This window comes from Haliotis asinina, chromosome 5, assembly GCF_037392515.1.
Source record: "Haliotis asinina isolate JCU_RB_2024 chromosome 5, JCU_Hal_asi_v2, whole genome shotgun sequence".
Taxonomy (NCBI): Eukaryota; Metazoa; Mollusca; class Gastropoda; order Lepetellida; family Haliotidae; genus Haliotis; species Haliotis asinina.
This window is the reverse complement of record NC_090284.1, coordinates 3,190,446-3,218,212: the sequence shown is the minus strand read 5'-3', so window position 1 is coordinate 3,218,212 and position 27,767 is coordinate 3,190,446. Positions and strand designations below refer to the sequence as shown.

Below are 27,767 nucleotides of genomic sequence, written 5' to 3'. Positions count from 1 at the left end.
TTGGGCATTCCAACTTTACACAAGACGCGTGGAGGCTGAAGTGGGACCGAGATAGTACTCTCAGTTCAAAGCTTTATCGAGACCCTATGTCATTTGACTTGAATATGGAACCCAGGACATAGCATGAAAAACAAGGATTTGAAAAGTACATAAATTATTTTATTTTGTCAGGTTTAGTCAACAAGCAACTGACGTTGTTGAGAACTATGTTTTCACAGTTTACAAATTGCTGTCCAGTTCACACCCACCATGCGCACCCTGTCACGCCTCAACTTTCACACAAGTCAATAACATGTTGGATTGGTCAACATGCCATACACACGGACTACTCCCAGCCATCAACCAACACACTCACATTGTACCAGAAAAACAAGCACATTGGCCTCACACCAACAACATGGCTGCTACCCATGGTATCACAGAGAGCACAAACACAGTCACATAGAAAACACATACAGGGGACGAGCTTGTCCAGTAGACTATTTCCACAATTATCTGAATGAGTTCACTGTCTGTATGTACACGGATGCAGAGACAGCTTCTTTGTAGCACTAGAGGAATGGAGGCGTAGGAGGAATGTGGTGTAATCCTGCAATCATCGAATCTCTGCCATCATCTCTGATCCTCCAACATTGAAACACCAGGGCAAATCTCAAGTTAAACAATTTTTGAAGAAAAATTGTTGTTTGGTTTATTTTTTGTTGAACTCGCCTGTGAATCAGCAGCTTTGCTTGCTGCAGATTGGAATGAAATGAGATTGACTCTGAGACTAGTTATCCACACAAAATCACACAACAGGAGATTGAATCAACTACTGTCTAATCCAGTGAAAATCTCCATCTTGGGAATGTTCCCAGTCATACCACAGAATACCCCAATAAATCTCCATTGGATTCCACCACAGCCCCAGCCCCACCAACAGCCCCAGCCCCAGCCCCAGCTGTGTCACTACAGCAGTGAACCTGGGCCATGGTCACCTTGGGGTTGATGCCAGGCCCGTTGCCATGTGGCGCTGCGGGCGACGATGTTGCTAAGTTCTGTAGGTACATCCAGCTGATGTGGGTACTTATGTCTGTCAAGTCTACCTTCTGTGGTGACAGTTCCATACCACTGAAAGAAGAAGAATTGTTCATTGTCCTACAGGAAGAATTCAGATTCTTAGAAGAATGGAGATTTTTTACTGCGAAATTGAGATTTCTATCCGATGTATTGAAATGTCTGGCAGATGAAGTTATGCTTCTAGTGGATGAGTTGAGTGGCCGTGCACATGCCTGCATCTGTGACTGAGAATGAGCGTTATCTGACGGTTGAAGCCACACTGTCTCTACAGCTTCCTTGTTGGTTTTGATAGGCTTCAGTAAGGGAATGTCTTGAAGCTGATTATTTGCACTAGGGTGGTATTGTCCTGAACGGGAACTCCTGAAGCCGGAATCCTCTGAATCTGTTGATCCTTGTGATGCTTGTGAATGAGGCCTGTCCTTGCACTGTAACTCACTCAGTTCCGACAAGCCACTGTCATGGGGAGCGTGGTACAATCCTGGACGTCCCCCCTGATCCTGTTCGGTGGAAGGGCTGCGACTCACTTGGTAAGCATCGTTATCCTCTCCAATCACAGACAGGCGCTGGAACTCCTGTCGGATGAACACAGGTGGAGGAGGTGGAGCCCGTGACACACCTAGCTGTCGCATCTTGCCGTGGGGGTCGTGTTTCTTGTGCAATACTTCCCGACGCGCTTTCAGACGATACCAACACACGATAAAAAGCACAAACAAGATGACAGTGATGATTGTTGGCACAATAATCCCCAGGTAGAAGAGAATATTCATTGTTTTCCTCTCAATAATCATAATGGTTGGCTCTCAACTGCGTCTTCCCCATCATAAAGTTTAAACAGGGCTGGCGGACACCACGCTCACATCGAAAATCTGAAAACAGACACACAAAATTAGAGACATCTTGGACTGCACATATATATCAAACAACTTTATGCATCTGATGTTTCAAGGAATAAATCAAAGGCTGAGTATGTGTAAGAAGACCTTGACTGACCTGTCAGACATACCATCTCTAAGGGATACATATGCTTATCACAGTGGTACGTGGGGCAGCAGTGCTATGGTCAGATTATCTGCTACACCACACACCTCACCATGATCACACCCTTCCTGCCTCCATACAAAACTGACCAAATGTGATCACCCCCTCAACTTTGCCCGGTGTTGGGACTCACAATGCATCATTCCCTCACCCAGCGCCTCAGTGTAACAAGTGCCCAAAACATAACAGTCATGTATTGATCAGGATTAATCACCCCACCCTCAGGGCACATGCCACAACCTCTACTTCACAGGACAATAAAACCCTTCTTCCTGCGCCCATACCCACCCCAGGGTAGATGCTACCCATCTCCTCACCCTGTACAATAGAGCTTCTCTGAATCCTGACTGTAGACCCACCTTGGGGCCATAGATCTGACACTTGTCAGGGTAGTGACATGTGCAGCTTCACCCCAAAGGTTACATTGTCTTCAGAGTGCACATCAACCACATCCTGTACATGGGGACTAACCGTCATATTTGTGCCACTGTACTGAGCCCAGTTCAAAACAATGATATGGTATTTCTACATCCATTGTTGATCCTGGGTTGTGTGGAACGTAGGCCTTTCTCCTGAATAGACAGCAAGCACTGCCCTGCTGAGGGAGATTTATTATTCATACAGGAATGCAGACTTTCACAACTTCTACATGGGATAAACACCATGGCGCATTGATTGAATATGTGGAAGAAATCGTAGGCAGTTTTGCTTGTCATGAAGATTTTGCGACTAATTGTTGTAAAACAATGATTCTGAAATGCAATGATTAGCTGTGTTAGCAGTGGGAGCTCATCCATAATGGTTGCTTATTAACTATTCATATCAACAGCTTGTTTCGTTTCAGTAAGCTGCAGATATTTAAATTGACATTTTATTTTCCCATTACTAGAAAAACCCAGAAGGGCAGGTGTCTTGGCGTTTTAGTGGAGGCATGGCCTTTGACATGCGATGCCTATTGTCCAACTGAAGGTCACCTGGTACACGCTACAGATCAAGTAGTCATTTGCCATGAAAATCATACTGGAATTGTCATATTAACAACTCTGGTTACAAAAAGTTTGGTTTCATGTTACAGGGATCATTTAGTGACAGGAATTTTGTAGAGAACAGCTGTCACTTTGATTTCAATGTTGACACAATTTGTCAGAAATAGGGCTTCAATTATCACAGTGTTTCACGGCAGTGCTGTTGGCACATACTATTATAAGGTTCAGTCATTTAGAAATCACCTCAGGTTGTAATGATGAGTATTATACACATGTCGGCAAAAAGAATCTCACACATAAAATAGTCATGAAGTCATACAATGAAAGTTAATCATAGACAGGACTGTATGGAAGTGATTAATGATTCCATGCTAAATGAGACAGTAGCAAACATGCTCAGTATTGGCTAAAAGTTATCATTTCCCTGTGAGCCACCTAGCACCACCTTCGTCCCCTGACACAGGTTATGACCCGTCACGTCCCTGTGAGCCACCTAGCACCACCTTCGTCCCCTGACACAGGTTATGACCCGTCACGTCCCTGTGAGCCACCTAGCACCACCTTCGTGCCCTGACACAGGTTATGACCCGTCACTTTCCTGTGAGCCACCTAGCACCACCTTCGTCCCCTGACACAGGTTATGACCCATGACTTCCCTGTGCTACTCTGAAGTGGGACACAATACCACCATGACACCAGCCATAAAGACTCCCGTTAGCAGAGTTCATGGCTGTTAAGCCCTCTAAAGGATACAGATCCTTCCCCCAGTGTGAACAGCACATGGATTACAGGGATGAACTGAGCTTTTGACCAGTGACCTCTGCCTTCTGTGACCTAATAGTTTCTGCATCCAATAAAGCTGATTAGTGGTATGTTAGTGAGCACAAGCCTGTTACCTGTGATTGTCTGTAACACAACACTGTTCATATGTAATAGAGCGTACTCCACCCGCTGGGACCTCAGGATTAACATGTCATGGTAAATTGTTGTACAACACAACCTGTAAACTAGTTTCCGGTCAGGTGGTCATAAGTCATCGTTTATTGTTTGAGGCCAACCGTTCCTAATGGATAATGTTTCTGACGCTTGACTTATACTATAGATAGTTGGTAGGCCAAGGCCACCCACTGAAGACATGATATCATAGATGGTTCCCTGATATTTGCCTGTTGTCAGGATTTGTTGTGTTAGGGTATTATTCAATAGTGCATACATATATTTTTATCACTGTCGATTCAGCATTAGATATGATACGGAGTGGTGTTATGGGTGGTAGTCAACAAGCAATAAGAGCTGTAGTGACATGGTACTGTGTTACAGTGACCATGGTGACTTATACAAAGATGGTTGTGTAGGAGAGCAGGTCACCCTCTGATACCTTCTGTAACACTTGTGGAGAGATGGTATCAAGTACCATGTCTTCAGAAAGTGCCAACTGGAGCAGCACAGGATCTTTCTATGATAACACATGGATCACTCCCTGATAACACACACAAATCTTACAGATTTTTTCATTGAAAAACTATCATTGCCTTTACTCAATCATGAGAAACAGTCACGTAACCCTAACTTAAAGGAATATATTTAGTTTGTTTGTTTGTACAATCTTTGATAAATTCGAACCACACATAAGTTTTTAAGGGGAAGCTACAAGTATAGGCTATGAGTGCAAGGCTGTGAATATCCCTGTCGCCACCCAGAAAACAAAGAATTGATACTGTAGAAAGGAAATTCCCCACTGTGCAGCTGGGTAGTTCAGGGAGGACATAGTGATGTTGTGTTGGGGCAAGCCTCGGACAGCTTTCATCTCGTAGCTTGCATCATGTTGATACTGTTTTATGAGGTAATCCTGCACACATCTGGACCAAGATCTCAAACATTCTCACATGTTGGCTCCTTGCTGCTGTGAACATTGTCCCCCATTCAAGACAGGAATAGATACAATCATGTAACAGCAGTTGGGCACACAGAGGAGAGCACTGATTTAGATGTTCTACCCTTGGTATTACTTCATCAGGTGTTCTGACATGGGTACATGTACTCAGGTCTTCATCTCACAGTAATCAGTCCACAAGGTATGATATATCATTCCATCAGAGGTTCTTCCTTAAATGTATTAAATTGGGAATCACCAACAAATGTGCTACCCAGTATACAATTCCTCTTTTGACATCCAATCAATACAATAACACACGAGTAAACATGTATGCAGGAAATTTTAAATAAATTCTGTGATATATGTGAAAGGTAGTAAGGATTATATTTTAAAAGCACGATTAAAACTATACATTTGTTATTTTCCTCTGGTTGCTGTTAGACAGGTTTGATGTTAACCATATTCCCTACCTGAGAATAATACTTTCAGGAGTCCGGGACATTTGTGGTTATGAAAATATGAATGATTTATCATGACAGTGACTGATCTCCTTGTGTATGGGTCATACTGGAAAGGCAATCTAAAGTATAGATTTCTTTTCTACAAATTACTATCAATATTTAATGGTAAGCACCACACTGTAATGTTGGATGTTGAGACAAGCCACTTCAGAATATGACTAAGGCCATTAGTACTTCACTGTCGGACATTATTGTCCGATCTCTATCTGTATAGCAAGGATTATTATATATTTATACACCAGCTAGTAGATAACGTTTATTTTACATGATAAAGATAATATATGCTTAAATGCTACTGGTGAGCTATCAATATCTGCTTCTTCTTGTTGGCTTGAGACAACATTTTCTTCAGATTTGTGTTAGAGTTATTATTTCCTATAATCAGTTGTTAAGAAGTGCTTCCTTTTTCATTTTTGTATCTATTGTAATGGTTTGTTTTGGTCCTTTTGCCATACATCCGATGCAGTATTTGTACAACCTTGATATTGATGCAGTTTTGAAACTAGTATTTTTGATGGTGAGGAAAGAAACATTTCATGAAAGTTCCTCTTGAAATAATCTATGCTGATTATTTGTGCCTTCACATTATCAGCTCAAGAGATATTTTGAAAATATAATGTTTGTGATATAAATTAACACTCAGTAATTAACGTTTTATTGTCATCAAATATTTTTTATATTGTATAAATGATTTTGCTTAATTTTCTGAAATCAAATACATTAATGGGACTTGTTTGTATTGTTGAGAGTGTCCAGAATACAGGACAACATGTCTTAGGGAAATTTTATCTTCTCTATGAGGACAACATCACTAACATGTATGCTCTTATGTCTCACATATTTAAGATACTGAAGTCTAACAGTGTAACACCTAAAATATTATTTATAAGCCTAGGTTTATTAATTCTAAACTCAAATACTATGCCGAGTCTGTGATATATAAAGTATTTGACACATGCTAAATCTCCATATCAAACTCATGAACTCAAGGTAACTTACTTTGTACGATACCAGGTTGAAGCTGCAAGATTAGTTTAAAGAGATAAAATAGATATTGAGACAACCACTACTTCCTACCTGTCTCTGGTCATTATGTCTAACCCACCTGTCTCAAGTTACTGTTATTATAAGCTACAAACAACTGTTATCCAACAGTTTTATAGTGACAAGCTGTCCAGTAGAAGCTATAAGATTAGCTTTGTTCAGGCACACACACATGTACAGAACTCTCCTGAAATCTCACCTTTGTTACCACGAATGCCCGTGGAAGTGTATATCCACAACAAAGTCGTCTCTCTCCAGGTGTTCACCCCTATATTTAGACCTTCACTCATTGCCCTAGCACCTGGTCACGGCCCTCCACCGCATATATCCAAGTCTATCATAGACTGTATACTGTAGATAGTGCTACATGTTACTTGAACACAACTCCGGTAGTTCTGTCAGTAATCCGTCCTGCCACCACGGGTTCACTCCCTGAACTCAGTGGCCAACTCATGTCTGCTGCTACTCCACCACTGTCGCTCTCTGACCTGGCCGTGTGATTGGCTGACTGGTGGCGGGAGGTGCGAGCCTCGCTTGGCTCAGTTCCACATGGATGGGCAGGGGTAGGGCCACTGATCAAGGTAATCACCACCAATAAACACATTACCTAATTAAAAAAGGCTGCCAATGGGTGGTCTGACCAGGTTGTATACACTGATTGCTTGTGTGTTCCCTGGGTGCAGGGGACCAGAAGGGTACAATGGGGGCCCCCGTGTCCAGACTTACTCTGAGACAAGGATATCTCATTATATACAGTGGGTGATCAAGTCGGTCACAAGCGGCTAGTCTACCAATATTGACAGACTTCCCACGGATTACAGTATGCGAGAGAAAACATCAAAGAAGTGAGGCAGTGGTGTGTCCCTCACCAGGAATATATCTTCCAAGTCTTGCATAACTTTGTAAGTGAAGTAGAAATGAGAAAGTCAATATTTAACCCCAAAACTGAACCCCTGTGCCTTTGAGATGATGTGAGAAGGTCTTGACATTACACTGGATAACCACAGGCATTAACGTATTGGTGTGTCTTATAAATAATGGTTATCACATGGAATTAGAAATGGTACTTTTTTCAGGAACAGACACTCTATAACCTCACAAGATATGATAGCCTATATTTTTGTTATTATAAATATCAGGACCAGAGATTTCTTCATAAAACTTCATTTTTTATACATATCAATGAAAAACTATGTTACTTCTTTAAGAGAAAAAAATATAGAACATTTAGCGGACTAAACATCTTTATTGTAACAAAACACGTAATTAACCGAGAGCAGATGTGAGTTATTAATATGATACCTTATACACTGACCATGAGATAAGGCCCTTCAGTGTTATCTTACCCTGATAACATCCCTGCCCCACCCAGATTCTCAACAGGGTACCTGCACCAATCATATCTGCCTAAAGCCCTTGTGTCGGCTTCATCAAAGTTGCATACTGCAAATAGCATGCCTTGCAGTCACAGTTATACATACTCAATATTTCACTTGCAGCCTTGAAGCAGCTTGTAGGTATTTTGTTTCATGGCAAGTATTCCACACGAAATGTTCCTTTCACACACCATATTTCTATTGTGACATAATTGCATTATCTATCTATTAGGTGGATTTACGAAAGCTGAAACTAACTTCAGTAGCTACTCCGTGACTTTGATGTGACGATTGATTGTTTCATTAGCAGTTACCTTAATCATAATTTCCGAAAAAATAGGAGATTTTATCTAATATATATAAACATGAGTTAATCAATGAATCTGTAATTACCATAATATCCTTGCATAATTCATTGTAGTCTTATATTGAAATGGTAAGTAATGAAGTATTCTTTGAGTTTGTGGCAGATAAGTACTGTGAGCCTGATTTAAGTGACTTTGTGTGTGTACGAAAGATGATGCTATCATTGCAAGGTGCAAGTGGTAATATAATGGACATCAAAAGAAATCAATGTTCAAATGGGTCAGCCAATGACCAAAGTGAAATCAATAATGCCTTACCTTGGAAGTCACACAGAACATGACTGGGTGTATTGCTAGACTGGGAAGGATTGCTGTTGTATGGAGAGGTCGTGTCACAGAGGGGAGACATGAAACGTGCACCACAGTAGAGGAACTGACTGTATCAGTCCAGGCTGAGATACAGTAGAAACTTATACCCTGAAAGTTGAGCTACTAATGGGTAGGATGTAAGTGCTAAATGAATTTATATACATGTGATTCCTGTCTGATGTAGACCTCGTTTGGCTAATTAGCTAGTAATTAGTAACACAGCAGGCCTCTTTGATCTGCTTGAGTGTTTGTCCAAGTGTTTAATCCCTCGTTGTTGTAAGGGAAACATGACACTGGGTGAAAGGTTAGGCTGGATGGAGGCCTGTATGTTGACATAGGCTAGCTCCATATGTCTACATCAGTGGGGGACATACTGGTGTGAGCTGTTCTCATCGTCAACTACAACAATCACAACACCAACATTCACACCACTGCAGACTACTTTGATCTAGTTATAGGATTACACAGGCAATAAAGATGTACATGTCCGTCTTTATTCAGTATAAGAAATAATTCCCGATTGAATTTAGTGATTTGGTATATAATTTGCGTTGGCCACACAAAGTCTATTGTAATGAGAATTGTACACTCTTTGAGGGATTCTTTCTTTGTGTTGCATCTATTGAGATGTTTATTGAAGCAGTAAAACTGAATGCAGTTCAATAGGTATAATACTTGAGTGCGTTCTGCAGTGTTTCATGTGTTGTGCAGTGAGATTTAATGTTACCAATGTCATGTTGCAAAGATGTGAGCACTGATCGACTGTGGTTACAACAAAGAAGCTTGCCCCTTGTTCAACTGAGCGTGTTGTAAATATGATTGAATATAACTCAAAATCCAGATGAAAATCATGCAGAATGTTTTTTTTAGCGATTAGTGAGTTGAGTAGTCTATCATTGAACTGTTTTGATGCGATGGAATTGATCTCCTTGTCCTGTGCATCAGACACAAGGCAGCGATAGTTACGTAATAACATGACTGTGTCATTAGATCAATGGAACATCAATACAGCACTGAGTTGTACTCGGATATCGCCATGACACCTGCACAATCACATCAAGCCTTGGATGTATCTGGTATTATTTCTATTGTGTTTCAAAATGTAAAGGAAACAGCTCAAAGAAAATCTCAATTTTCAGAACAGAACAAATCTAGTCTTGCTAAATATTGCTAGAAACTTTAGAAAGAGTTATTTTGTTCTGGATGTGTGTAAAAGAAAATATATAGTTTCATGTTTTTGTCTTGAAGTTAATGTTTGGAAATGGCTAATGATTTTCTTTTCTTGAACGAGAAGTGCTGTAGGTGTTGTGCACTTCTGTACAACATCCAGTCTTGAGCAAGGAGCAGGGTGTATTAAGTTGTCTTATAGTGAGTGAGTCATACAGTAATGATAACCCTGAATACCAAGAGTAGTGTCCTGCAGATATTGTCATTAATGGAGACTGTTGTAAAACTTCAACCTTTCAATGCTATTTTTACTTTTACAAAATACATATTCAACAATTACTCATGTAATTTTCTGTAGCACAACAAACTGAAGGGAAAATGTCATTAGTGGGCTTGGTAGAAAGCCTTGTTATGTTCCACTCCTTAATGAAGCCAGATAGACAAAAGCTTTGTCATATTATTAAAATTGCCCTATATTTTACCCTGTCTCTGACATGTCACTCACATCTGTTCTGATGACAGAAGCAAGGCAAGTGGTGTAGTTTAGCATTGAGAACAGTAAACTTGTGGGAAACAGTATTTGAAGCACAGCGTGTAGCTAACTAAGCTTGTGCAGTAGATCCTCTAATGAAGTGTTGCTGTGACAGGTTTATAACCTACATGCCTGTCAGTGTGGATTAGGAGGTGGAGGGGAGACTAATAGAGAGACATCTAGTCCACATTACCAGCTGTATAATCTCAAACTTCTTCTTATGTACTAAAAAAACCACCCGTGCTTCATGAATACAAATGTATACATTGTCTGACAAATTACATTGAGATGACACACTGGGAGTTAGGTTTTTATGGATACAAACATCTTGAACAATGTTTGTGCTTCTTTATTTTTGGCTATAATGGTAACCATTTAAATATCTTTCTCTTAAATCTGAATGATATGAACTTGTAAATGTAATGAACTTTGTCGCCCATAACTGTTTTGGAATTACAAAGTTTTACTTTCTCAATCTGGGTTCATTTCTGCTTCAGTCAATAATATTATTGCGGGTTCCAGAGTAAAACATTAATTGTGATCTTTTCATCAGTAAAAGTGATAGTTTTCATTTACTTTCCCACTCATTAGATTATTTTATTATAGTCGACGCCTTGTCCTTCCATCTGTAAAGATTTTGTGTCCGGAGCATAAATTAAAAAAACATTCAATGTCTTTCAACAATAATTGTCAGATATATCAAACAGATATGAAAGTAGTGCCTTTGCTATTTGCAGATATTTGACATTTATATTTTTCATAATTTCCATGGAAATGATTTGAATGAAAAAATCAAGTTGGACTTAATCAATCAAGTTAATTAACTGTCAGATGATTGTTCTTTCAGATTTGTAGGGGCCGGGGGGATATGTCATCCTCTGATGTGACGCTTGTTTTAACAAACCATTTTAACATGACAGCATTAAACTTGTGAATGCTTATGTTGCATATCAGATTGGTTGCAGTATCGAGCAGAAGCAGTGTGTGGTCAGTTGTACGTAATGATTGGGATAATTGTAATGTGTAATGGACCTAGGTGGTTAGGCGGGTAACAAGCATATGATATTGAGAGGACCTGAATATCAGGGTGGGAGATGTTAGACTGATGAAGGTGGGGTGGCTAGGATGGTACCGAGGATATGGTATTGAGAGCACCTGCATATCAGGTATGTTAGACTGATGAAGGTGGGGTGGGAGATGTTTGGTTTCACTGGCTGTTCAGTCCAGGGAGTTACACTGTTAGAGTGTGATGAACACAATATCTGAAGGTGATCCCCATGTGACCCTTACATTTCCAACAGTAGTTCATGTGTAATGAAAATATCATGAAAATTGCTGTTTTATTAAACATTTAAGACAAGAAGTTTTCTTAATGTCTGTTGGTTTTCCCTTACGAAAATACTGTTTGAATTTTGTATGATTATGGTTTTGGGAGAAAGTGAAAGTTATTCCGATTAAAGGGCAATATTATTAACTAGTACACATTGAATTATACATGCAGTTTCATGTCAACGTCTCAATGTCATAACATTGTGCTGGTGCTTTATGAGCAAGTGGGAATTTATTCTAATTTTATCCTTAACAGTGCACAAAATGACACGCCAGAAATGGGCTTCACACATTTTCAAGAGAGTCTTCTTTTATACTTTATCATGGGGAACACAACGGTTTGGAGTATCTCCTTACTCTTTCCTCTAAATGCCATTCAAAGACCTTCACACATTTTCCCATGCTGGGGACTGAAGCTGGGTTTTGGCATGATAAGCAAGTACTGTACCCACTAGGCTACCTGGCTGTTTTGTTCTGGAAGCACTGCTGTGGGTTTTAATGATGCATGCAATATTACATACTCAGACATTGATGTCAACAAGAGGTGGGAATTGACTGGAGGAGATGTTCCTGATGGCTGTGAGAGATTGTTGGCGATAGTGAACTGTAACTGTGACATGTAATTATAGCAGTGTCAGAGCAGAGAAGGGGGCACCTGCCACCGAGTGGCCACTTGCTGCAATACTGATCACCTTGATATAACTGCCGTACCTAACATTCCTACTGATGAGCCTAAAGATGAGCAGATTGAACTATTAGCGGTTGATCTGGTACAGGTGATTCTGTCCCCTGGGGCCAGTCACATGACTTCCTGCTGTCACATGGCGCACCCTGGGGCAGTTGTTTGTGAATGACCTCACTCATTAGACATCATCACAGTGTTTCACTAGTGACTGCAGCTTCAGCAGCTCGGTATTGTCTCCATGTCACAACAGAAGATTACCTGTCTGTCTCAACTCACAATTACCTGTTGCAGGCATGAGGCACAACATCAATATTATAAGATCATTTTACAGAAAAGTTTGTAAAAATATGTTTTCAAGAAATGACATGTTGCCTTTACGGAATATATTGATTAATGATTAAGTCATTATTTGTGGCATGACTGATTGATTTTAGCATCAGCAACATTCCACATCTGAGTAGCAGTTATTGGCATCCTGGCAGACATTAGTTCTGCAGTGTTGTGCTGTATTCCATACAACCACTCACATTGCTGCTGTCTTGTGCTGTGTTTAACAAATATGATTTTTTTTATGTTACATTAATGGTACAAAAAATAAATGTACTTATTTTTTATGGCTTTTATCTTTCAACTGCAAAGTTCATGCAGTTTAAAGAAGTTGTGTGTTTGAGGTTTGATTTTTATGAACCATTGTCTTTCTTTAAATATAGACACTGATATAATTAGGAGTGTTTATCTCCAGTCAGGTTGTTAAATAAAGTACACCAATGGGCAAGATAAAATTTCTTCAGTGGCCAGCTTCTTTTAGAAAGTTGATACAGGTACAACATTTTGTGAGATAACATGAAAACGTCAAAGTTCAACTAAATGTGCTTCCACCCTACAGTAGGTTTAATTCATTTCTGATCTGCTTCTTTACAGTTATATTAAAGAACAGGCCTGAGTACTTGCTGTTTTGTATGACAAGTAGTGCTGTATGTACACACTGTAAACCTTTCCCACGACATACTCTCCATTGTAGGAACTGATGTTGTATTTGCACTATTTCCTTCAGTTGGTCTAGGATTTCGCTTGTGTGAAATTACATCTCATTATTTTATATTAATGGCAGTGGTAGTTTATGATCCTGAAGGTTTTCGTGGCATATCAAGTTTATTGACACTCGTCCCAGCTGAGCGTCTTGCTAGCAATATGTCAGGGCGCTTGTGAATGGCTGTGAAGAGGTTATATGTTAGTCCGTAATTTGTCCAATGTGCTTTGTCCCTGGGCATCCATAGTTTCATAGGAAAGATTTATGTCTTTAAGAAGGTTAAAGACGGCCTGCAATTTTTGAATTTATTGGGGAGTTAACAGGCCGTGGGTTATTTGTCATACTTAAAACATTGCCGTAAACTGTAGTTACATCTGTCAATGCAACAATAGACTTGGAAAATATTGGGGTGTCATGAAACACAATTGCCATCATTGAAGCTGAGTCAGTAAAGTGTGTTTATTTAGTGCAGAGTCCCAAGATGATCGTGGTTTAATGTCACAATGATTCCGTGGGAGAATTAGGGTGGAAACATTATTTATTTGATGGAACTGTTCTGGGGAGTGTGTGACATAATGGTAAAACGGCAGTTGTTCATGTGGAAGGCCTTTCAGAGTTCTTGCCCAGTGAGGCATGATGACAGGGTGGCCCAGTGGGTAATGCACTTGTTGTCATGCTGGGAAAATGTTTCTCCACATGGTGCATAAACAAGTAAGTCTCCAGCTGTTATATCTGTCAAATATCGCTAAAAAATGACCCGATCTGTGACCCGCACACTTAATTAGACCGGGCCAATACAGATGCACAAAAGTTAATAACCTACTTAGGATCCCTTCAGTATTTTCATGTTCAATAATCCCCCTGCGTATCACTGACTACGTATATCAACATGCCCGTAGGCCAGCCCCGTACCACCACAGTTTAATTACTAAAGATCAATGAAAACGTACGAGACAGAGATAAAATTATGAAAACTGAATGCTTCAGTGAACAGAAATTTAAGAACTAGAAATTGCATAAGACCAACACTGATATTTAATGACATGCACACATGGATAGGTTTGCTGATACTTGTGACTAAATGAACCAGAGTGAAAATAAATCTAATTTATTACAGTGAAACAAGTAGTTGTCTAATGTAGTGCGTGAAATATCCATGAAATAACCAAGTCTGTCTCATCATAGACTAGGTTAGTTTAGTGTAGAGAAATTAGTTTCATGCCTGTAAAGAAAGATATCTTAGTTCTTAGAGTCTGTTTTGAGCAAAATTTAATTTTGCAGCATGCATTCATTTCTAAAATTATTTGCAACTGAGAACATTGAGCCAGTCCTTTGTTAAATTGATAATAGCTGAAAGAATTATTTTTGACATTATTTTGGATGTTGAAATATTGTCAATTGATGAGGTAACCTAAACAATTCATATTTGACAAGCCAACAGTCACAGAATTCGGAAAAATAAAGAAGTAAAATTGTAAAGAATTCCACCAATTAAACAATAAATATATGTATCTCTAGAAATATCGTCAAGTAAAGAAAACAGAGAATTGTTGGCTTCAGTGATTTGGAGTATCTACAGTGAGACACCCTTGTTCAACAGCAGAAAGCTAACAAACAAGCCCTTCTCTCAGGAGCCCCAGAGGCAGGATTGGGCGGAACTCAAAACATTTTACTTTTTTCAAATCAAACACTTTGCATCACCACAATACAAACAAAGTGGAAGATCTTTGAGAAAAACAGGCAGCAAATCTATCTGCAAGCCTGGAGTCGACAAGATTGAACCATGATGACAACACCTTTGATCAGATGTTCACAAACTTTCACCAACACTTTTTTTTTTGTTTTCTGTTTCTCGGAAATTGCCCTCCAATGTTGCTATGAGTGTTATTTGCTGCCACAAGGCCGCTGCATCGTTGTTGAAGCAACATCGTCCACCATGGGAGCAGCGTGTGGTAACCTTGATCAACTCCAAACCAACCTCACCAGCAGGACAATTCTAAACATGATGCTCAGCCACACCACTGTCAAAACAGGAGGAACTTGTATCCTCCTCAAGGACTCAATATTTCTTTATAAAAATGTAGCCTTTCAAGTCTTCTTCAGATATCACCTTGAAAGCATTTTATCTTTAACACAATCATCTTTAATGTCATCATTGTCAGGCAGTGCACATAAGATTGCTACTTGATTCTATCCCAGTTGAGTGGATGGCTTTAAATTTCTTTGTATTAAATACACTTTAAATTCTACACAGGTTTAGCTCCCCAGGTGATTAAGTATCAGTAAAACTGGGCCTTTATTGGATTTTATATTTTAAGGAATTTCCTTTCCTTGGGTAATTACCTCAATAAAATAAATCTTAAATTTAGATTTGCATATAATGTGTGTGTAACTAAATATAGCCTTTGAAATTTGTCAGTTGAAAGATACAGTCAGTCAGACAATGGTGATGAGTTACGATGATTATACGGTCAACCATGTGTGAATAGGGATGATTGAGGGAGAAGTGAAACACAGTATTCTACCCACAGTGCAGTATGTGATACCCTGATGGCCCATGACACGGCTGTGGGGTGTCTTTTGTGGAGGTGGAAGATGGGCATGGACCATTGTACAGCAGGTATTCAACACCTAGAGAGCAGACGGGCTGCGAGGGGTCATCGGGTCCAACGTTTTAAACACAATAGCCACGGTTACCCGCTTTCAGATTATCCCAGCATCCAATCACGACTTATTGTGTGGAAAATCACATATTTATTGATACTGATAGAGTCATTATGTGTTTGTGAGCCAGCTGATTACCATGACTGTAGACTTGCTCCAGCTTTGTCGCTTGAGGCTGATGAATTTAAGACCCCTGGGACATATACCACAACAATATCTACCTTTCTGTTGCCACATACACTGTAAGACTGGTCAGTCTCCACGGCTACACTGTCTATACTAAAGTGACAACAGTAGTTTGCTGGTTGTCAGGACAAGTATTTCAGTACAACCACACTGCTATTATATTTTAGCTGTACATGTGTGAAGAATGTGCCTGGTATTTCATCTGACTGTCGATCAGCCGTTATTGAGTCTAAACACGCAGGTTGATATACTACAGCAAGTGACTTCTCACTCTGACAACATTCCAGTTTCCCCATGACAATATCCCTTATCTCCACAATAGCCTGTGTATTGTAAGTATTATTGATACTTACATCTGACTGAGTGTATCCTCACTGACCACTGTATCCCACAATCCACTGCTCCATGTATCACATGTACCCGTTGGCGACTGGCGGTCTTTGTGCGGCAGGGAGCACATACCTGTACTGTGGTCACACTGCCGTCTGCCCGGCTTGTAAAGCTCAGCCTGTGGAGCGACTAACTGGCAAGACAGCAAGAGCGAGCATGCGATCAGCTTCCTCGTGACTCTGTTGTTACCTGTGGCCCGTTAAGGTATAGCCACAGTGGAGAACCTGCAGAGCTCTGAAGACGACAGACGTTAGCGATTTTACTTGACCTACATCAACACAAGCTCAATGTCTCAAAACATATTGTGTGTTTTCCTTTCTCAGGAATAATTCAACAGAATATAAAAAGACCTAGCCCAGCGTAAGAGAACGAGTAAAAGGGCAAAACAAAATTGCTTCTTTATTGAATAGGTGAAATGGGTTGCTAATGTAACAATGCAGTAGACTACAGTCTTGTGAATGAACTCTGTCGCGATACTCGTAGCCTGGCAAAATCAACCTGCCCTGAAATAAGTCCATTTTTTATCAAATTTGTAATTCTTTTGTATGTTTATGATCAGCAATCATATTTCACTGTTGATTAACTCCTCCGTGGAATGATCTTTTGGAGTTCTGTGAGGAGATGCATTTTGTCCCCATTTAGCTATGCTTAAGGCAACATTACAGATGTTTTATATCATGAATTTAAGAGGGCACTCAGTAATAAAACTGATATATATTGGCATGCATATAAGGCAAGATGTTTGTGGGGAATGCCTGTGGATTAGTGTCACAGGCAGCTTAGTCGCTGACAGGCCTCGTTGCTGATGGTTGGAGATTTACATATCATAGAGCAGCATAAAACAGATATAAACTGTATGGCAGTGATAGACACCATTTCCACATTATGAAAAGAAAAATCTGTGCAATTATGTAAATTTTCACTGCAGTGGTGAGGATTATTGCCTTATGTACTGAGGAAAATGTCAGATCAACATTTCATGTACGGATATTTGCATGAAAAGGAGAGAAAACAGATTGTCCTGCTCTGTTTGCACATACTTTCATTATTGTACTTTGAATAATATATCTGAAGAAAGTACGTCCTGCTTCTTAGTCCAACGCTGCTGAGTGGGGCTGGAGTCTTATATAGAGGTTTTTAGAGCTTTCACATTGCACTACTAGCTATACACATTATGCAATGTTTTTATGATTTCTTTTTTGAAATATGAGTCATATTTGATATCATTTTCAAAATCATCATTATAATTTGCTATCATTCTTATTACTGAAATTAACTGGAATATTGCTGAGAGTGGTGTAAAACTGAACTCACTTTAAACGTGTTACTGGGAGCACTCTTAGCAACAATATAGCTCCACTACTGCTGCTACTTATACCATCATCATCATCATCATCATCATCATCATCATCATCATCATCATTCAATCATCTTTGTGAGTGTCCTGGAGAAGTTGCAGCATATATATTCATATGAAAGTGGTTGTTGTTCCTGAGGGAGCAACGCGCCTCTCATGACTCACGATAAACATGACAAGGTGACATCATCTTGCGTATTACATGACAGCAGATCAGGCTTTATGATAGTTTTATCACCTGCAAGACAGTTTTAATTGTTGCTATATTGTGTACCACAACCAGCCATTGGGAGTTGCACATGATTCATGTGTTGCAGTGTGGGCGAAAATAATTTCCTCAGCGCTGATCATCTTGTGTCTTTGTCTTGTACAAATATCAACAAGGGATACTTTAATTCTAAGAACAAGGTACGACAGGACTGTTTTACTTTATAACGAACTGGAATGATCACTTAACTACATCATATTTGGACTTGCAGTGAAGCTGTTTGTACAGGAAAGTAAAAGATGTTTCAGGGAAGCAGTTTAACATGAAGCAGTGTTTTACCCTAGTTGATTGTATTTTTAGTCATAGGTAGAGACAATACAAAGATACAGTAGAAATATCGTAGCTACTGTTGTTAATCATCCATTGTGATTTGTTTCATACCAGTATGACACATATTTTTTATAACTTTTGATTGGACATTTTCTAATGTGTTGAACTCACCCCATGATCTGTAGGTTTGAAAATGTCCTCCCAAATTATTTGGATTAGTATGTTCAATTAACAGTAAATTTAGTTTCTAATGTGTTTTCTGGTGTCTCATTTCTCGTCTGTGACTGCATAGAAGATGACACCATGAACCATGAGTTCAAATAGCATCCTGATAGGTGAGGTTGCAAACTCAATCTGTTCCCCAGGATGGGGTTGACTGATGGTTGTCTATGGAATGTAACTACCCCTTCCCTCACAACTAGCTACTACTATGAAGTATCTTGATACAACTTGTCATAAACACAGAAAAAATAGTGTTTTTATGAGGTGATGAATCATCTCCAGACATGTCATCAGTGTTCCAGGCCATCAGTCAATCATCTAAAGTACAAACATTCCTGCTCAAGAGGCCACAGTGGTGATGGAAGGGTGTGTGTCTGTGGTGGATGGGAGGCCAGGCTTAAGGCCAGCCCTTCCAGCTATAGATCACAGAGGTTAACACTCTAACTTCAAATCATTGAGAGAGTCTTAGCAGCCTTGCCTCTGAGCCCATGGATGTACAGTAATTTTGTCCTTGACAGAGGCAGGTCTAGATAAGTGGACAGTACCCAAGTCTGTTTTTTATGTTTGTTTAAAAATTTTCATTTAAACTATTAATTATTACCTTAGAGTCTTGTGCAAGTCTGGAATTGTGGTCAGGTATGGGTCTAATCAGTTTCATCGGTCTCAGATGTGGTCTAGTTAAACAGCCTAATGATCTAAACTTGAAACATTATTTCCAGGCATACCACTATTTTCAAATGATGCAAGCATTTAAAACATCTGAAGTGTCTTTGTAAAAAGACCAGACAATAACAGTTGCATCTTTTCCATGAAGGTGTAGACTTAGAGAGAAACAGGAACTGTATTTTAAAGGCAGATATTTGTTACCTGTGACTGACTCCACAAGTGATGTCTGGGCTGATGTAATGATTTAATGTATGTATGTAGGTAGGTAGGTAGGTGTCGGGCAGCCGGACAGGTAGCTGCAAATATGTGGCGTATGTGCAGGCCGAGCCCCTCACCTCAGGGGTCCGTCATCACTCATGCTGCAAGTCTCGTGTGAACTGCCATAATCTCAGTCTCCAAGCTGCTTCTTGTGTAACAGACAAGTGTGGGAATAGGCAGTGTATGTTGAAGCAGGTGTAGGGATTGACTGTGTGATGACATACAGGTAAAGCAGACTGTGGAATTAAATAACAACAGGTAGAAGTGAATGGTTACTTACAGGCTCCAAGAACTTTGTGACTAAATGTTATTAGATAGAGTTTACAATGATTTAAGGCGGAAGGGACATGTGAATAGTTACATGTAGAAGGAACTGTGATAACTTACAGGTAACTTTACAGGTAAACAAAATGCCTGACTGTGATTACAGACAGTGGATAGACTGTGATTACAGACTGATAGAAGTGATTGTATCACTTTCATATTCATATTCAAATAGCTATGCAAAGTACTTAAGTTAATGAGTTTAGTTTTATGCCACTCTCAGCAAGATTCCAGCTATAATTGGCAGAACTTTGTAAATAATTGACCAGACAATTCAGTAATCAACAGCAAGAGCAAACCAGACGATCCAGTAATCAACAGCATGAGCAATTGGGAACCGATGACAGTTGGCAACCAAGTCAGTAAGTCTGACCACCCATCCCTTTAGGCATCTCTTATGACAAGCATAGTTGCTTTTTACAGCAAGCATTGGTTGCTGAAGGCCTATTTTACCCTCGACCTTACGGTCACTTAAAAATTAGTTTTGAAAGATATGTGAGGAATGTGGAATTGTTAGTCTTCGTATTATCAACCACTGATTGGTTGTTCAAGCTTGATTGTATGCAGCTTGCTTCTGTTTGGCTTTAATATTGATGACATTTAGCAAACAACTGCTAATCACCAAGCCTAATGGTCAAATGGACTCTCATGTGACAAGTTTCCTCACAATAATGGTTTGTTCCTGTTCATCTCTTCCTTTGGGAAAACATGCAGGACCTCGAGAAATCTGAGACACCTTACACAGGTGTCTTTACCAACATGATCCCTCAAGTTGAAACCATTATTGATTATTCAGCTTCATTTTCTGATATTCGCATGAAATTAGTACAGTGTTTAATTTACCATGCTTGTGGGTTTTTTGTTCAAAGTCAGTATCATTTTAGGAATCTGTTTTATCCTACAACAACAAATTGTTTGTGATATTGATAAAAGGGACGTTAGTGGATTATTTTGAATTGCGATTGTTACGGGTGATGTGGATTATGTGAGGTAATTACTGCGGGATTAGGATGGTGTATCTCCTCCAACCACGATTACTCTAATGACATGAAATATATCCCACTTGAGGGCTGTCGTGGAAGCACGATCTCAGTGAAAGCACGAGAACCGTCCAGTCAGGGCCCCTGGTAGCGATTAATCATGAGAGGGTTGACTAACACCACTGTTCAGTCACAGTCCTGTTTACCTTTAAACCAACAATCCATGATTACCTGGCTGTGAAATAAAGCCCTGATCATGTGATCATCAGCCTGCAATAAATTAACTGCACTAGGTAATTGAATTGTCCACAATGAGCACTGCTTTGAGGCCTTAGGACAACCAATTGTGTAGGACTGTAAATCATGATCTATTGCTCAGATGGCAGTCCAAGAGCCAGCAAACACTTCCAATCACTGTTGCTGTGGCCATAAGACATTTATTGGTCTCCTTTGTACTTCGTTCCTGTCAAAGTATGGGCCTGGGCTCAGGACATAGTGATAGAGACCTATATCATGGGCAGGAGGTCTGATGGCACAAGTATGCTGCGATGAAGAGCTTTCTAATGAGACATGTATATATAGGCTGGCACATAGGGTGGACAATGAGCTGGGCTGATGAGAAGGTGGGAGTGGTGATGGGAGGGGAAAGGTTTACTGCCCTGCTAATGATGATATCTCATTAACTGGCAGCCGCTACATCCCAGCATATCAACTTCATCCCAAGGATGTTAAATGCAATGTACCAACAGTGAATACTCTGGAAACCCATCTTTCCACTGTAGCATGACTCAGTGTGACTCTCTGCATCATTCCTACAATAATTCTCTTTATACACTCTGCATTATGTGTGTATGTACCCCTGCATTGGGATTAAACATGACTCTCTACAATAATACTCTTTATACACTCTGCATTATGAGTGTATATACCTCTGCATTGGGATTAAACATGTACTCTCTACAATAATTCTCTTTATACACTCTGCATTATGTGTGTATATACCCCTGCATTGGGATTAAACATGACTCTCTACAATAATTCTCTTTATACACTCTGCATTATGAGTGTATATACCCCTGCATTGGGATTAAACATGACTCTCTACAATAATACTCTTTATACACTCTGCATTATAAGTGTATATACCCCTGCATTGGGATTAAACATGACTCTCTACAATAATTCTCTTTATACACTCTGCATTATGTGTGTATATACCCCTGCATTGGGATTAAACATGACTCTCTACAATAATACTCTTTATACACTCTGCATTATGAGTGTATATACCTCTGCATTGGGATTAAACATGTACTCTCTGCAAAATGATTCTTATATACTCTCTGCTGTATGACTTTATATCCTCCCTGCAGTCCTACTCGCAGGCTTGATTGACACATGTCATCATATCCCGTTTGCATCAATTGATGCTCATGCTGTTGATCACTGGATTGTCTAGTTCAGATTATTTTCAGACCCTTGACATAGGGCTGGAATATTGCTGAGTGCAAGTTAAAACTAAATTCACTCACTCACTCATGCTTACTACAATATGACTTTATATCCTGTCTGCAGTACGACTCTTCATCTCCATATTTGCAGCCCCACAGATATCATTACTCCATTATGAAGTCATTCATTTCTGCACCTCTCCTCACCCCACCCCAATTCCCACCACCCACATCCATACCTGCCCTTTCCCGCTCCCAAGATTCACAGCCAACGTTCCCCTCCTCTCCAGTGGCACAAGGAAGACATGCACAACACACTAATTTCATACTTTCTTCGCAGATTATGTTTGCTTTTAATTCTTGTCATGTTGCTTTAAACGTCCCCTGATTGTTGCCTCTGAAAGAGTCATCTCCTGCCCTGTGTTCGAGAGTAAACACACTATTGTCCCATTCACATCCACCAAATGAATGTTCTCTAACTGCCTGGGGTTAGATACAGGCCTGGTGACAGAGATCCAAACATTACACACATCCAACAACAGCCAGACCTCACAAAGGACTAGGAGGATGAGGCAGCAAGCTCACCACCCACCAAATCCATGCTAACACGCTTTAATACATGAAAACCTCATATGAACAGGGTGACTCTCACAGGCAAGAGCAACAGGCTTGGAATTCATCTTGTGGTTTCCCATTGGGAGCTTTGCAATAATCTGCCATATTACCCCTGCATCTTTTTGTCCAGATGACTGCAGTGCAGAAGGATTTTATAATGGATGTCATTGTTATTCTATCTGCACTTTCATTCCACTCTGGTCACAAACTGCTTGAAGGGATGCTCTTGACTATGATCACATAACGCAAAAATGTGCATGATAGTGAATATGTGAAGGGTATAATAAAGTAATATATAGCCACCAAACTGAAGTTATCGTGTTTAAAAATATGAATATCTACAAAATAATGTTCAAATGGAACCCAGTACAGTGTTTACAGCTGAGCAGTCTAGACTTGCCAAGTCATTCCTTCCTTTGCTTATCCTTTAAAGGTCAAGGTGACAGACCAGAGACATAAAAACACAGATATGTCATGCAGTGCTTAACATGGCAGACACTGAGGGGAATAAGAGTTATAAATCATACCTGTGTAATCATATGTGTAAAAAAGCCAGAACAGAAGTGGCTGTAATACAGATATACTAAAGTGCTATTTATATTTATTTAAATAATTACAAAAGCAGTTGTTTTACTACAGATGACAATGGTGTTACCTGAGTTAATTCTGTTATCCCTGAAAGGTAATGTTATTTAGTGGTGTTATCATCTTGTTCTCATGGTTATCCAGTATGTCAGTCTGTAAGACAGGAGACGGTTATCACCAACAGTCATCACAAGGCTAAGGAGACCGAAGGACCTTTTCAGCCCATAAACGGCAGTCTCCCTGCAGGCTTTACACTGATTGTATCAACTCTGTCAGGATATTGTATATATTCCTGTACCCTCTCCCAGCTAGCATGACAGGTGACATATCTTTGTACATGGAGGACAACTTAGCAGACAGACATGTAGTTTTTGCTTGTAGGACCATATAAGTCTTTGGGTAAAGAGTCTACTGACATAGTCCACACGTGTTAAGGCTTCCAGATTACTTATAATGTCCTGCCAGCACCAGGCATATGATATTTTTGGTGAGAGTCTGTGAAGTTTAGTGATGTGACACCAATATCAGCAATCAGTGTGCTGGACGGAGCTAGTTATTGACTTATATGTCAGGGAACTTCACCATCCAGAGAGGAAATGGTTCATGATGCAGACATGTTGCTGGTGCATGGATTCTACAGATTATCTGGATATGGATTCAAACATGAAAATATTCTAGTGGCTCATTTTTGTGTAATTTATAACCTCTAACACCAACATTTAGCAAAATAAAATTGTGCTTCATGAAGTATATTAGGTTCGCGAGGCTCAGTTGTTTGTTTGTTTTTTGTTTTGTTTTTTTTGTTGTTGTTTGTTTTTTTTTGTTTTTTGTTTTTTGTTTTTTTACTTGCTGCAAGTTGTTGGTTGATTCAGTGGAGTGTTATATTCTTGTAATGTAATATTTGCATGTATACGTCTGTTAGTGAAGGTTATCACTGTTAGGGTGTGTTTTTTCGCTCAGCGTTCAATAAAGACAATGCATTTGATCAAATGTTTTAAAACTTAATCATTTTCTTTTGTGTAACTGGTTTTTATTTCACTCATCCGGAAGTCACTGTTAAAAAGTCAGTCAGTTCATGGTACTTCGGTTTTTGGCACAAGTGTGATATTGTTGGAATATTGCTAAAGGCAGCATAAAACCATACTCACTCACCCACTCTCTCACTCACTCAGCTGTGTCAAATACTTATTTAGACCTACACATTAAGATAGTATTCTCAGTATCGTATGTAACATACACAAGAAATTCCTATGGCCTCTTTCCCCCACCCCCATTTCCATGTACATAAGAGGCAGCGACTGGCATTGAATCATTTCATGTCAGTAGCCTAACCCTGATTGTGTTCAATACATCCCCTAGTGACTGCATGTGGCAGTGAGGTGGTGCCCTTTGCTATATATAGGCAATGTGTGACTGTTAGTAGTTTCTTTCAATCAAGTTAGACTGGTAATCAATGCCAGAAATTGATTCTGAGAGAGATCATTTCTTACATTGGAATAGCACAAAAAGTGGAAAGCTAGATCATCCCATCTTTTGTCTTGTGCATCTATAATCTCAACCTTTTTGTGTATTAGAAACTGTGTTTTGGTGTACAAAGTTTATTATACTAGTCCTCACACAATGACATAATTAGAGAGAGTGTTTAGTGGTTGAATAGAAGTTTTGAACCAGCAGTCTGACCCACCCCTTACCCCCAGATACATGTGGTTTAGTTACCTGGCTACATTATCTGTTGACATACCTGTTGGGACATTGGGCCAGCTACCTGCCAGGTACTTCCACAACCAATACACATATGGTCAGTACAGTTTACATTGGTAGTCAGAGCAGTAATGACATTGTGTTACAAATGGGAGGAGAGACGGCTGCTTGCTGTTGATGCAGCCATGTATTGACACAACACTCCATGCAGAGGCATGCCGATCAAACAGAATCACAAATTCAAATATTTTTATTTTCAAAGTGAACAATTTACTTGGTGAAACACTCTGTTACTTTGAACGGTTGAAATTAGCATGCTTCCAGTGGACGTCTTTTGAAAGGATAATGGTGAGTATGCCTGTTGACAGTCTGTCATGTAGAGCTACACTGGCAGTGTGTCTGCAGGACCTCCTGTCAACCACTCCAGCTTGTTAGCTCTCATGTGGGAAAATATTCCGACCACCAGAAGGAAAACAAGTTCTTAGCTAATTTGTCAGCAGGTGTTTGATGCGTGATAGTCTGATGGTCCAGAACTACGTGGGGACATGATATCCACTCTGTCAATGACAGTGTGAACTTTCATTTAAACAGTTATGTCTTTGAGGATTATGTCTACACAGCTCCCGAAAAAGACTCATCAAAACCTATGTAACTGTATGGCAATCCCCATAGATCACCCACCCTCCATGTGGCAGTCCCGACTGATCCACCCACCCTCCTCGTGACAGTCCCTACAGACCCTCCACGTGAGTCCCTCAAATCCACCCACCCTTCAGTCCCTTCAGATCCTCCCACCATCTATGTGACAGTCCCCACAGTTCCACCCACCCTCCATGTGGCAGTACCTACAGATCCATCCACCCTGAATGAGACAGTCGCTACATAACCACCCATCCTTCGTGTGACAGTCAACACAGATCTACTCAACCTCCATGTGACAGTTCCCATACTTCTACCCACCCTCAGTGTGGCAGTCCCTACAGATCCATTCGCCCTCGATATGACAGTCCCTACAGATCCACCCACCCTCCATGTGACAATCCCCATAGGTCCGCCCACTCTCTCTATGACAGTCCATATGCAGATCCACCCACATTCCATGTGACAGTTCCTACAGATCCACCCACCCTTCATGTCATGGTCAATACAGATCTACCCAACCTCAGTGTGACAGTCCCTATAGGTCCACCCACCCTCAATGTGACAGTCCCTACAGATCCACCCACCCTCCATGTCCCCATAGGTCCAGCCACCCTCTCTGTAACAGGGTTTATGCAGATACACCCACCCTGCATATATCAGTCACTACAAATCCACCCACCCTCAATCCCCATAGGTCTCCCCACCGAGATTGATATCTATGGATGTGATTGTGGCCTTATGCCCAAAGATCCTCCCACCTTCATTGTGACTGCCTCTCAATAGCACCCCATCAGGGCACCTTGCCATTCATCTGGTCAGTTTAGCAATTGGTCAGTGTTCCGCTTGACCTGACATCTCAGGCCAGTGCTCACTCAGGTGTGTGATAACAAGGTAATTTGCTTGTAGCTGTCAGTTCTAGTCTGATCTATATATAAGGTGCCAGCAGCCTGTGAGATGTGATAGACAGCCAAGGTTGGCAGTCAGGGGTCCCGGCATTTAGGGGTTGGTGTAAGATTGGAAACATACCCACATTGAAAAGGTACCCGACGGGTACCTTTTCAACATCGAATCAATGCCCAGACTTGCTTTTCAATGCAGGGGTCTTTTTACAACATTGAATAATCACCTGGCTGCTATTGAAAATTAACTTAGGTCATGTATTGAAAATGATGCCCTGGTTGAATATTGACTCACACTGTTTCTACACTTTTGTACTTCAAATACTGAAAGGTAAAGTTGAAAGATTTTTTTACCCGTCTTTATTCAATGGGGGAAAAGTGAGTCAGGGTAATAATTATACCTTTTCAATAGGGGTATGTTTTCAGTCTTACACCGGCAGTCAGGGGCCAAGGGATGTACATCAGGGCTGATGACCAGATAATACATGGATTTCAGCATTATTAGAAAAAATTGTAAGTGAAAGAACAACCCGCAAATTGATAATTTCTGTAACAGAATCAAGCAATATAAATGGCTTGTCCTCTATCACCTGTCACTTAAACACTTCTGAGATTGTGTGATTTATAAGCTTCACAAATAAACTTGGTGTTATGTAAACTGCCAAGCTAAGTGGGATGAGATTAAAGACTAATACAGCACTTACCGCTTGTGACATTGTCAGCTACATCATGGGGATATATCCTCTAAATGGTGGTGCTATTTCCTCGTATTCCCCGGCTTGACAGTCTCTATCTGCCACTGGAGTACCACAGTACTGCTCGTATTGTCTGGCTTGACAATCTCTATCAGCCACTGGAGTACCACAGTATCACTTTGCGTTCAGATAACCCAAGCACGGCACTATCGTGTTTTGTACACACTGGTTTCCGAGAGGAATGAATGTCCAACAGAGGTCTGCTTCCTCCGAACCT

At 40.2% G+C, this 27,767-nt stretch overlaps 2 protein-coding genes across 4 annotated transcripts in view; one reads left to right on the top strand and one right to left on the bottom strand.

The window, feature by feature from the left end:
• Nucleotides 1-27,767, top strand: part of LOC137283513 (U3 small nucleolar RNA-associated protein 6 homolog) — a 154,807-nt gene that overhangs the window by 50,352 nt on the left and 76,688 nt on the right. The gene's annotated exons all lie outside the window — the stretch shown is intronic.
• On the bottom strand, nt 138-27,669 carry LOC137283514 (uncharacterized). 3 transcript variants are annotated; one of them, XM_067815059.1, is made up of 2 exons: nt 27,500-27,669; nt 138-1,925 (listed from the first exon to the last, which is right to left on the bottom strand). In XM_067815059.1, exon 2 carries the CDS (start codon nt 1,845-1,847, stop codon nt 858-860), a length of 990 nt encoding a protein of 329 aa, XP_067671160.1. In that variant the 5' UTR covers nt 1,848-1,925; nt 27,500-27,669; the 3' UTR covers nt 138-857. The 3 variants fall into 3 exon arrangements, with proteins under 3 accessions (XP_067671160.1, XP_067671158.1, XP_067671159.1); XM_067815057.1 differs by lacking the exon at nt 27,500-27,669 and adding an exon at nt 16,521-16,750; XM_067815058.1 differs by lacking the exon at nt 27,500-27,669 and adding an exon at nt 6,724-7,014.